The sequence below is a fragment of the Geospiza fortis genome, unplaced genomic scaffold, assembly GCF_000277835.1.
Source record: "Geospiza fortis unplaced genomic scaffold, GeoFor_1.0 scaffold1, whole genome shotgun sequence".
Classification (NCBI taxonomy): domain Eukaryota; kingdom Metazoa; phylum Chordata; class Aves; order Passeriformes; family Thraupidae; genus Geospiza; species Geospiza fortis.
In genome coordinates, this window is record NW_005054320.1 from 6,754,340 (window position 1) to 6,767,343 (window position 13,004).

A 13,004-nucleotide genomic window follows, 5' to 3' on the forward strand; every position below is an offset into this window, starting at 1 on the left:
TACCCTCAGAACCACAGAGTTTACAACAGTTTCACACCTAGACACCAAACAAAGAATCATTGTTGGCACCATAAAGTACATGGACAACTGTGCTGGTTTTCTAGGGACATGACTTTCCAGAAGACATGATGAAAAGCCTTTTGATCCCTTTTAGCCCATGAATCAGCAGAAGTGACTCTAACAGATGGCAGCCAACCAGTGTGCCAGGATTCAACCCTGCTGTGAAAGGGACAATTTATACCAGACATTTAAGATCTGTGTATGAGGGTGATGTGTTTGGGAAGTCACACAGATGTATAGACCTTCCTCCTGAATTTGAGGCATGGGATATTTCCTACTACTTCTAGGAAAGGAAGCAAGCTAAGTGATCCAAATAGGAAGATGAATGTGCCAAACATTTTTGAAGAAATTTGAAGCTTTTGAGCTAGCAATCTTCCATGGGAAGAAGAGCTCTGAAAGAGCCAAAAAAAGGAGGGGAGAGAAAAATCATTCCCTCTTAGCAGCCATCTTCTTCACCATGCTTTCTGCTGCATATTCCCTATCATGTTTCATAAGCTGATGGTCCATGCAACAGTCAGAAGCAATCCTGCTTGCATTCCAGTTATAGAAAAGATTGGCAGAAAGACATTGGTACACATTCTCTTTTGCCTCCAGCTGTGCTGCCAGAATAGGATACAAACCAATACTATTTCCAGCAAGTTAGAGAACTCTGTGTCTCTCACCCTCCCTGCTTCCCACTAACCATCTGCTTTGCCTACAGATCTGTTTAGTCCCACTGCAGTTTCCAAAGGGACAGACAAGATGGCAACAGACACCAGTGAGGATGAGTTGTCATCCTCCAACAAGAAGAAAAATATTTCTCAGCTAAATAGAAAGGTATTGGAAGAGAGAAGGGGGGTGAAGTGCTGCTGAGAATCTAAAGCACTAGTATGTCCTAGCTTCAGCTTTTCCACTCAACTTTGTGACCTTAGTAAGGTTCTGTGCCAGCTCCTACATTTTTATGAGCATCAGAGCTGGAAGCTCTAATTCTAGGACACAGACCTCTGATCTGTATCCTGTGGGAGTAACCAATAACCTAACAGAAACTGGAACCTATGCTGCTGGGAAACCTCAGTCTTATCTCCATAAAAACAAGGAAGCTCCAAGTCTCATGGTGTCCCAGCTGTGCACAGGAAAAAAAAAGACTCTTTGGAAATTTAGCAGTCAAAGAAATTCTTCCTGAACATGTGCAAACAGATGTGTTTTTCCAGGCATATAATTTTCTCAAATTTGATTAATGTCAGCAAAAAGCAGAATAAACACAGAGGTTAATCTGATGTGAACATGGAGGATCAGATTTTTGTTTTAATTGGACAAACAAAAATTCTAGGAAGGGCTGCTGCTGCCACTTAGTTAATCTGAAGTACTCATACCGCTGCAGTAGGAGTAGTGGATGTGAGGTCCAGAAGGGAACCAGCTCCATCTTCTGTTGCCCAACACAGATCCCAGCCAAGGGTAATAACTTAGTGCATGACAAGTTCAGGTTTTTTGTCTCCTGATGGATTAACAAGATTTTTTCTGCACTCCATCAAAGGCATTCTTCCCATCTTTCTTTGCTGCTCTCCACTCTAACCCTGACTAAGCTCACTGCTGCCTGAGACTGCTCTCTGCCCTTCCCAGGGCAGCTCTGAAGTGACACACAGGACACACCTGGTACCTCTTGTGGTGAAAGAAAAGGTGAAACAGCCAGGAGATGAACTACACAAAAAAGAATTCCCTGAGTGTTTTGTCATGGTTTGTGACCCTGCCAGCAGGAAAAATGACAAGATGTTTCCCTTTGAAAGAGACATGATTCAAAGCTTCCACCTCTCTCTGGTAAGAGCACACAAGAACCAGGGCACAGAGAGCACGCATGGCATTGGGGTTCAGCTATCACAAAGGTTGGAAGATTGCAGCTAGACCAAAGATGGGATGAATTCCAAGTTCTGACAGTGGATCCAGAAGATACTGCCTCATTTTGGGAATCTTCTGTATGTCCCCATGTTCTTCATGCTACAGGCTTATGTGCTACTCCACCAACACGCAAGATACACTTTTCTTTTGCAAGTTTACCTTACCTTTGAACGAAATGTTGGGTGGACAAAATACAATGCCTTCAAGTTCCTCTTGTACCTGGTTTAGAGAAAGAAAAAAAAATTAAAAGTGAATTCTAACTAAAGTCATCTACACAAACTAACTGTCAAAACAGACCATTTTTCTTAAGTGCCTGTGATGTAATTTCATAAAGTTAGATCTAATGTAAGGGCAGACACCAAAAAGTAAATGTAAAGGGAAAAGAAAAATTTTTAAAAAAGCAAAATGGTTATTTTTCAGTTAAAGACATCACAGTCTTTCAAGTAGGAAGTGAAAAGAAAGTTAAGTACAAATTATGACTGCCACTGCTACCCAAACCTCTCCTCTCACAACCACCAACACATTTTAACAAGGCCAGGCTCCAAAAGCTCCAGCTCTGGATTGTGACAGACAAAACAAGCAGAGTGCCTCCCTAGCAGCTCCAGAGGGAGACTATAGAGAACAGAACTTCTGGTTAAAAAGATGGACTTGAGAAGGAGGGAAAATACCTCTTCCTTCTTCTTGGCTTTGTTAGTTATTTAGGTCTTTGTCCCAGCCAAACTCTCTCAAAACTAAATGGGAAATCAGATACAGGGAATAACAAATATCTGCATAGCACAGAGGAAGACTGGAACATGTTCTTTTCCTATTGACACTCACTTGGCATCAACAACATCATAGAGTTTCTTCAGGAAGTTTGAGTCTAGTTGATTGTAATCATTTGTGAGTGTGTGGAAGTATACCAGGACATATTCCTTCACTGCAATATGATCCATGACATGGATGAAATACAGAAGAGCCTGAGGCAGAAAGAAACAAAATTCATATTTGCAAAGAACTCTCACAGTTGCACTACATCTTAATACACTTCCCCTATTTCATCTAAAAATCAGGAATCATGAGGCTGGATGGCATTGCATTTCAGCTATAAAAGCAGGGCCAACATTCCAAGTCTTCAACCTGACTGTAATAACTTGGAAGTCTTTTGTCTATCTGATCTCACAGATGGAGATACATTCTTGCTGTTTCCCTGAAAAAACTACATTTAACTCATTACATTTCACTCTTCACATCTTGGCAGTCACAGAAGCGTGGTAACTCTCCTTGTTCTTGAGAAGAAAAAAGAGTCCATACTAGCCCTGTTTTTTCTAAAAACAGCCTCATTGGAAAGTGTCAGCCCAGTGCACACATAGCTCTGTAACGATATACATTTTCATCTGCCTACAAAAATACTTCCTAGTTAACATCTTAAGTCCTACAAATGATGATTCTAGTATTAAAGCAGAATTATCCTTATAATCAGACATCCAAAACACTCATTTGAAACCTATACACAACTAGTTTCACAGAGCCTTACCTTTTCCATGTCTATCAATGTCACAGGGATATTCCTTCCAACCACCACCATCACAGTGCGGCCACAGTTATCTACACCTACAAAAGAAAGAAAGACGTCTTAACTTCTCTCAGCCATGCCAGGTTTTGTAGCTGGGCCCTTTCAAACCAGGGAGAAAGAGCCTCAGCTCACAATTTGTGCACTGCATCTGGCTTCCAGCAGAGGAAATATGCTTAGTTACTGCTCTCACTATATCAGCACCTATTCTGATCAAAAAACCCATGTATCTGAGAAACTGAAGGACTGCAATTTTATGTCGCCTGTGTACTCCATATTTACCTAAGTATCAAATAATAACATGGTTTTTATTTTTAAAAACCCTTCACTTGCAATTCTACCACCAAAGCAAAATTCTCCCTGGAAACCAGGCTCTGAACACCAATGCACAGATTCCCAGAGCACGCCTCATGGACCTCCTGCAGCTCACAGAGCCTTGTCTAAGGCAAACAAAAGAATTGAAATTTGCAGCTACTGAGCAGAAAGTATCACACAACCTTGGTATTTACACAAAGATAGAGGTAAGCTCTGGATTTTCATGAGGCCTAAGAGATAGCCAAAGTGCTGAACAGATTCTCTCCAGAAACACAGCTATGCTTTCAGCATGACATATTGTATAGGCAAGTCCAAAGAAAATATTTTTACTTTAAGACAACATAGGTCAGTCATCAGTACCTCAAACTTACCTGTCTGGTACAACGCTTTAAGAGAAGCAATGTCAGAGAGGTCTTCAGCTCTTGCCTGACACAGCCAGCGATTATAACTAGAAAGTCAAAAACATCTGGTCAGATCTAATCCCCCTTTGGATTAGCAGTATAAGCCTGAAGAGGTATATGGGAAGGGAAGGAAAAAACAAGCTTTTTCTGACTGAGCCCTCGCTGATGTTGCTGTTTTCTGACCTATGGAGCAACTATCAAGTTTTTAAAGAAAGAAGTGTTAAAAAGTAAAATTTAGTGTCTGAGTTACACACCTAATGATCTTCACTCGGGCAATTAATACAGATTAATATATATCAGCTAGTAACTGTAGAGGCATTGCATTTGGGCTGAAAAGATCTCAGAGGTTTTTCCATTTAAATATGTCAGTATTTAAAAGACAGGACAAAAAGAAAATTTCCTTTAAAAGCCTAGATGTTGAACACAACTATGCAGCAACCAGTTTCATGAACAACTTAGTGCCTCATCTGACAAAACAAGCCAACACTGAGCCTTGAGAGGTGTCCAGCATGGAATTACCTTCTAGAGAAGTGATATTGCACATTAGGGTTACCAGGGCAGGGAGGGGGAGAAAGCCTGAGACTTCTTTTATTTATCAAATGGAAGAAAAGTGTTTTGCTATCTGCACAGAGCCTCAGACAAGTGGGTAGTATCAAAAGCAGACGATCCCACTACTAAAAGTCGTGACAAAACAGTGACATCTTGTGGCAAACAGGTAAGGCAGCTGGCTGGATGCATTGGGTGTGCTAAAGGGCTCATCACAAGCTTCCCTCTTTCTCCTACTGCCCCGTCCCTTCTCCCTTCAAGCCAAAGAGGCTACTACATCAATCCAGGGTGACACCAAGTTTTACCTGTATTTGCTTGCTGGAAGATGAGGCTTTGCAGATAACAAAACCATCATTCATAAGGGTTGGTCCTAACTAACATAAACATTCACACGAACAAGCAAATTCTCACTTCCTCTGGTGCTGTTTCTGCAGTGCTGCCTCTGACAACTGTCCCTGAAGGATGAGGCGCCTCTGTTTATCAACGTCCCCCTCCATGCGGGCAAAAGCATGGGACCCAATGAAAGACAGATCTGCCTCCAGACCCTCTTCATCTGAAGCATCTGCAGTGGAAACAAAGATGGTATCAAATGTCTGGGCTGTGCACAGGACAGCAATGCTGCTGATGAATTGGTACAAGTGCCAGTGAAACAACACAGTCATTGTGCTACAGACTAACACAAAGCCCCCGAGGTACCTGATGTGGCTCTGACACCTCACCAGTACCACTGGCAGATCACAGCATGTGATTGAGGACCACTCCCTTAAAGTGCTGGTTTGCCTGGAAACTAACTGGGAAGTCCTAGTCATCAGTGCATAACAAAGGCATTACTCTCCCAAAAAAAGTTCTGGAGAGAGTGCTTCAGCTTTACAGTCATCTACTTGAGATTTACAGTCATCCTACTTCTCAAAAAGGGAAAAATTAACATGCAGAGGCACAGATGCTGCAGCTTTATTCGATTTAGAAGCTGTACTGTAGAAAGGGCCTATTTCTTGTATCAGTGACACTTCCTGAACAAATGCTGTAGTGATCTGAGTGTAGCTATTTTTATAGTATTGTTTACAACACAACTGGGTGATGAAATAGAAGAGCACAGGCTCACTTCCTGGTGACAATACCAGAATGCTCCACTGAACTGATGTCACCCAGGTATGTTGGTAAGACTTCTAGCACTGTCTCTCTGGGCAATCTGGACAGGAACTGACTTTCCCCTTTTAGCATTACATGCTATAGTAGCAATGGAACAAGAATGCAGGACTCCACTCTACAAATTCATTCTTACCTATGCAAATCCAGTAATTTCACGAATTATTAGCTAGTGGTTGAATACCTTACACTGATCAGCCACAGCAGCAAATATCAAATATTCGGCCTTATCCCAGCTGGCTATGCAAAAGCAGAAAATTGAAATTAATTCTCAGTTATCTGCTTTGGATGGTTTAAGGCTGTAAAACTTGCACATCACTGCTCAACAAGTAAGGCAGAATGTGTCTGACAGTTAATATATTAAATTGTTTTGTTACACATATCTCACCTCCACCCTGACATCTAGGCAGCCTCCTCACAAACAGACTTTCACTGAACTTTGATAGCCACCTCCAAACACAGATGTCTGGGTTCCTCTAGTTATTTTATATCTTTCAGGGAGTTTCTGCTAGTTTTCACTGCCCATTTTCTAGCTGGATGCGCTGTATCCCAGCGGTATCAATACAATCTAAGACAGACCATTATTTTTCAGTTAGGGGCTGCACAAGATTCTGAAAGAACACCTTCAAACATCCTAATCACTTTGGGAAAAAACAATTACAAAGGGAATGAACCACCCACCTCTTCCACCAAGAAAGGAAAAGACAGAACAGCTCTACTGCAATTACTGCTGGGGAACACAAGAAGCCAATGAAGCAGCTTGAGAACTGGAATCACTGTAACCTGACTTAGGTGAATTGAGGTAGGAAAACATTTCTCTCCTTCTTTTTCTGTTTTTCCTACTGACTTTCCCAGAGAGACACTTATTCCAAAGTCCAGTTCCAAACTCACCATCTGGAACGCCTGGCTTTTCAGTGATCCTGATCTGCCGCTCCGGTACTACCGGCTCCCCTTCTGCATTGCCAATGTCCGCAGGGAGGTAAGGCAAGGACTGGACCTCTTCTTCCAACGATCTCGGAAAGTACAGAGGCAGCAACTTCTGGTAAGTGGCCTACAAATAAGAAAAATGCACGAAGGATCTATCACACATCCGTGCTCTTTGCTTAAACAGCACCTGCCTTGTAGTAGGGAACTTGTCAGCAGTTTGGAGACCTCCCTCAATGGTTAATTTGGGCTGTGAGCTGGGAGTACTTTATCAAGTAATCAAGTAATCTTGAAAAAGGTTAACTTTTTGGGTTTTTTTGCCACACTGGTGAATGATTTTGAGAGGACTTTGCTAAAACCTACATGAAGTCAGGTAGATTGCAGATACTTTAGCTTTGTAATGAAGTTAAAATATGCACAGACAACAGATTTGAGCGAATGTTGCTTATGTTAAAATGTACCACTACACAGATCTCCTTTAGTGATCTGCCTGGGAGAAAAGGAAAAGCACCAGCCAAACAAGAAAATCCCTCCTCACACGAAGGAAAATAGTGAAAATCTCTACAGAATGTATTACTTCATGGGTTCTCTCCAACTGATCAGCAGTTTTATGAGCCCCAATGAATTAGTTATTTTCCTTATCCATATGCCATAGAACCTGAGCACAGCGTGGGTGTTCTGCACAGGAACAAGTTTGATGTACAAGGAAAGTCAATATTCAGACTGCCTGCATCTCTCAGAACACAGATCATTAAATGTCAAGTTTGCTATTCCAACAAGCCAGCAAGCTGCATTTAGGATGTTTGTAGGTGATCTGTAGAGATGCTGAAATGGCCCTCTTCAAGCACATCTTTGTGTAAGAAGGAAATTTTGTGTGAGGAATTTCCTTTCTGGCTAACAGATAACATCCAGTACAACCGCATGCTATCATTTCCCCTACTGCTCCCTGTCCACAGCTCAGCAAGCTTAGAAGCCAGAAGCAGAAAGATTCTCAAAGTGTCCATAGTGACTGCTAAGAGCATGAACAGTTCTGGAAAAAAGGCTATGCTAAGAAGGAGGCAGAAGGATGCTGCAAGACCAAAATTCTGTGTGATCTGGAGGGGAAATCCAAATCCTGCTTAACTGCTGCAGAGAAGATCAATCATGCCCAGGAATTTTGGTGGAATGAATGCCAAGATACCTCTTCAAGCTCAGAGACAGCAAACACCACCTTCTCCAGAGTCTCTCCGTGAACCTCCAGAAACCTCCTAACTGTGCCTGCAAGGAAGCAGATTAAATGTAGTTAGCAAAACAGAAGGAGAAATCTACACACACAGCTACAAGTGAAGAATTCAGAGTGCAGAAGAGGAATACATCTCTCCTCATACTAAATAGGTCCATAGGCTGTAGGCAAGTGTGGATTAAGTGGTGATTTAACACACCAAATAGGTTGCTGGGCATATTGGAAGTTCCATCTCCACTCTCTCCTGATGCTGACTTTAAAGAGAGACAAAGATAGAGAATAAATCTCTCTAATTTTAGCTTACTAGGATTCCTTAGACTGTGAAATGTGATTCAATAGCCCTGAAAAATCAAGCCAAATTCTTACTTCAGAGTCCTGTGCAAACTGTTAAAACCAGGCATTCTTAAAACAAGGCACTGTGCCTGAAGTTATCAGCAAAGAAATATAAGCAAGCACAGCAGAAGCTGGTTCAAGGCAAGGTCAGCAACACAAAATCTCTGGGGTCAGCTGTGCCAAAAATATATAAAATTTCTATTTGTGAATCATGAGAGAAAGTGTCCAAACAAATTCGTTGGTACGGAAGTATTTTATCAAGTATCACACAGACCTACAGAGACAACAGAAGACAGCAATAAAAGAAGTTCTCTATAGAGAATATTTTTTGGGAGTTCAAGAAACAGCAGAGGGGAAAAAAGGAGCTATTTTCAAATACTTCCTGTGTACTACTGTACACAAATTCCTGTGTAATTGTGTTGACCTGCGACATTACTTCACACAACAAATGCAGTTGTGCAGTTTCACCGCAAACAGTTCTGAATGCATGTGAACATGTGAAAAAGCCAAAAGAGATGGGGGAAAGTAGGAACCAGCATATAAGCAGATATACAAGAGCATATAATATTCTTGTTTGAGCATTTTTCTGTACTTTATTTTCAGCTTAGGATGTTTTCTGATTTGTGTTCAGCGATCTTCATTTTTTCTTTAATATAGCTTCCTCTCGAGCGCAAGGCAATTTGAAAAGTTTTAGCAATGCTTCTTAGTTAGAATTTCCATAAAACAAATAACAAGCATAAGAATCATTTCCTCTTGTTTGTTCTGAACTGGCATTGTTTGGTGATTCTTATTCTGGGAGACAGTGAACAGCTGATTTCTTTTCACCATTTCCATGCCACTCATGAGTTTACAGACATCTATCACACTCCCCTCAAGTCAGGTATATTCCAGTCTGAAAAGTCTCGAGCTCATTTCACTATTTCTTGCCTTTTTCTTGTTGACCTCCTCAACTTCTCTGTCTACTACATTATTTTCGAAACTTCAGCTTTAAAGGGTGAACAAAGCACTGATTGATCGCAAAACATTCTTAATTTTGTTGTGTCTTACTCAGCTTGCTGTTTTGAGCTCCTCCCAAGCTGTTGTTTTCATGGAAGTATTATTATCTGAATGTTTTGCTGCCTATAATCAGCCCATCATTTTGCATGTGAAGGCAGAAGCCTGTAGGAGTGGGTCAGTGGGGGAAGGATATCACTTTACATTTGGATGTGCTGATGACACTAAAACAGCAGATGAAATTCACTGTTGCTCTAATCTGCCTACAAGTATTCAACAGTAAGGCCCCATCTTGGCTCTTCTGAGCAAACTTTTATTACCAGCAAGCTCTCTCACCTAATGTTTAACATCTTTTCCAGGTTATAAATTAATGCATTGAAAAATGCAAGTTCCAGAACAGATTCCCATGGATGTTTACTGATGAGATCCCAGGAATCTTTACTGAGAGAAAGGATAATTTGTTTTTATCTTTCATTTTCTGATCAACCATGGAATGCCTTGCCTTTTTACAGGCTCTAATGAACCACAGACCCCCCAAAAAAGGTTTCCCCATTTCAAGAGCAATCTGTCAGAGGTAAGTGACCTGCTGACACCCAGTTTATCCTGTTTTCCAACACACTTACGCAGTGCTATGTGGGTTGCATCCTCCAAGGGGTAGCATCTTTTCAGAGTATTAATGACACAAAATCCTACGGAGCACATTGCCTGTTCCCTGGAATCCAGAAAAAGAGAAACACATGAATAGACAGCCAGCTGCAAACAGAAGTCTGTCAAGGCAGTAGGGAGCACCATTAATTTTCCTCTGGCTCTAAGCAACAGGAATGCTCTTTCAGGTTTTTGCAGGAGGATTCTTCCCTGGCAAGATGCACACACCCTCATTAAATAGAGAAGGAGAGAACCATTAATTATTCCTCACTGGTTCCTCTGGTGCTTGTTTTCAGATTTCTCCTTCTACCTCAGTTATGTTGTTCCTACAGTTCCTCATATCCTGAATTAAGTTCTTCCCTCAAACTCCCTGCAATCCTTGCTCAAAATACTTTTGTTCCTGTTTAGGACTGACAGTAAGGGAAAGGAGGGAAAAAGAAGGTGCTCTTCAATACATACACACTCCTGTTTCTTCACCTGACCAATGATTTTGTTTTGTTAGAGGTTTGGACACAGGCCAATGTGGCTCGCTCCATCTTAAGTATGATTAGACAACCATCAGAATGGAGTGACACACACTTTAAGATCAGTAAGATGCTTCCAGCACTGAGCCATATTTTCAGAAGAGCAAAGCAGAGCTGTTGCAAACAGTAATCAAAGGAGTTTGAGCAAGCTCAGAGATGGTAGACAATTTCACAAACACCAAAAATTACTCCAGAAAACAGATTGACTGAAAGTCATTCAGCATGCAGAAGTATAAGAATTTTAAAATAGTCTTTGAAATGTTTCAATCCAGGCCTGAATTTGCTAGTAACTTCTGAGGCAGAACAAAACTGGCACATGTTAAAAATCATAGCTGTAATCTTGAGTTAGAAACAGTTACTATTGGGTCAGGGACATTTTATGAAAAATCCTTTCCCTAGGATCTTTTCTCCTGAGAAGCTGAGAGGCCTCAGAAACGAAATGTAAACAATAATTATCTACTGCTGTGGAATGCAACAGGTGCATCTTTGATTGGTCTCATGTGGTGGTTTTTAATTAATGGCCAATCACAGTCCGGCTGTCTCGGACTCTCTAGTCAGTCACAAGATTTTATTATTCTTTCCTTTTCTATTCCTTGCTAGCCTTCTGATGAAATCCTTTCTTCTATTCTTTTAGTATAGTTTCAATGTATAATTTTCTTTTAATATAATATATCATAAATTAATAAATCAGCCTTCTGAAACATGGAGTCAAGATTCTCGTCTCTTCCCTCGTCCTGGGACCCCTGTGAACACCACTACTATTGTACTGCAACACAAAGTCCAACCTTGGAAGAACTGATCTTCCCAACCCTAAAAAATAGTTAGGTATGCTTTCTGACATTGCTCTTGCTCAGGTGTGTTTTGTGACTGCTATCACTACAACAGCTGTCACAGGAGAAGAACAGAACACAGAGAAATAGGAAGAAAGCCCCTGTTAGTTAAGAGGAAGTAGAAAATACCGCAGACGAAAGGGGAAAAAACTACAAACCTAGCTGCTGCAACTGTAGATTTAGAAATAACCTTATAGCCTGACTCAGAATTTTAGCTGTCTGTTGTACAAGGGCAGAAGGGAGAAGCCAAACACACGAACTGACACAGCCGTCAGATCTGCCTGTGGGTGTGTCCCCATGGCTGCAGACACACATGGAGCTGTTGCTGGAGCAAGCTCCAGCACAGAACCCAAAGCAATTATTAATGTTTCTCCTTTGAAGAACTGAATGCTGCACAGCTCTAGCTATGTTTCAGGACTTGAACCAGCTCAGATCTCTCTGCCCATTCTCCCTACACCACAGCAGAGATAACCAAAGGCACGAAGCCACTGCTGTTTTCATGCCCTTAATCAGACCCAGCATACATGAAAAGACGCTCTCAGAGGTGAGACCTTTGTGCAGAGCTGAGTTTCCAGGCTCTGTGTCCCAGATGGCAGCCCTGTGTGGGCTGTGCTGTGCTGTGCTTACTTGGCGAGCTGCAGGACGTTGCGGTAGCAGCTGTACAGGGAGCTCTCAGCTGCCGTGCGGTACCGGCTCTTGTACTTGGGGCCCACCGTGTGAATGATGAAACGCGCTGCCAGGTTAAATCCCTTCGTCAGCTTGGCCTCGCCTGTCCTGCAGCCTGCCACCAACAAAACAGCAGGGTGAGTGTACATGTCATGGTAAGAAAGGCACAAGTGCTCAAGCCCTTGTCTTTCTCCAGTCAGACAACTCCATACATAGAAGTCAGTGTTCTAGAGATCAAATATTAAGGATAACATCTGAACTCATACCAGCTGCTTAGCACCTAGTCACGCTGTGGAAGTGAGAACTGTGCTTGTTCCTCCCAATTTTAAAATTTAAATTTAAAATTTTAATTTTAAATTCCTCTCAATTTTAAATTTTAAAACTATGTGTATAAGGACTAACGAGATATTGCTAGAAATTCTGTCTTAATTGTAGTGCTTACTACACTACTTACAGAGCAAAGGAAGAAATGATTAGCAATGTGCAGAGAACAGATGCACAAGTATACCATACAGCTAGCAATAAAATGTCCTTCTGAATTTAACAAGTTGGTTTGGGGAGACTGATTTGTGGATGAAATGACCACAAGTCTCCTTAATCAAATAAACCAGTCGTTGGCAAAGCTATTAAAACTGAATAGATAATACATTTGTTTAATTTATGCTCTCAGAATGAGGTAGCTTGCTTTGTTTAGCATGTTTCTTCATGTCCACAAGGCAGACATATGATCCTCATGCAGCTCAAACTCTCTGGACAGACCAGTTGTCTAGTCTCAAGGAAAGGAAGTTCAAGCAATCCATTTAATTGTTCCATTTACAGCACTCTCCAGTTACATATTCTAGGAACAGATTCTGTGTTTGAAGTCTGGTTTTCTTCAGCACACAGAAGAAAAGTCTGCTAAACTTCCCCTTCTTCACCTAAACCTAGTCCACTCCAGGTCTGGGCAGCTGAAGAAGTACTTCTAGCCTCTCTCTT

The 13,004-nt window shown here is 41.5% G+C and overlaps 1 protein-coding gene across 1 annotated transcript in view; it reads right to left on the reverse strand.

Moving 5' to 3' along the window:
• Positions 1 to 13,004, reverse strand: part of GDAP2 (ganglioside induced differentiation associated protein 2) — a 22,483-nt gene that overhangs the window by 4,525 nt on the left and 4,954 nt on the right. The window contains exons 3-11 of the mRNA XM_005420585.2: positions 11,991 to 12,144; positions 9,988 to 10,076; positions 7,997 to 8,073; positions 6,784 to 6,943; positions 5,158 to 5,308; positions 4,171 to 4,247; positions 3,449 to 3,525; positions 2,752 to 2,891; positions 2,097 to 2,151 (exon numbers count right to left, since the gene is read on the reverse strand). Coding sequence (XP_005420642.1) covers positions 2,097 to 2,151; positions 2,752 to 2,891; positions 3,449 to 3,525; positions 4,171 to 4,247; positions 5,158 to 5,308; positions 6,784 to 6,943; positions 7,997 to 8,073; positions 9,988 to 10,076; positions 11,991 to 12,144 — 980 coding nt within the window. The remainder of the gene's footprint in view (positions 1 to 2,096; positions 2,152 to 2,751; positions 2,892 to 3,448; positions 3,526 to 4,170; positions 4,248 to 5,157; positions 5,309 to 6,783; positions 6,944 to 7,996; positions 8,074 to 9,987; positions 10,077 to 11,990; positions 12,145 to 13,004) is intronic.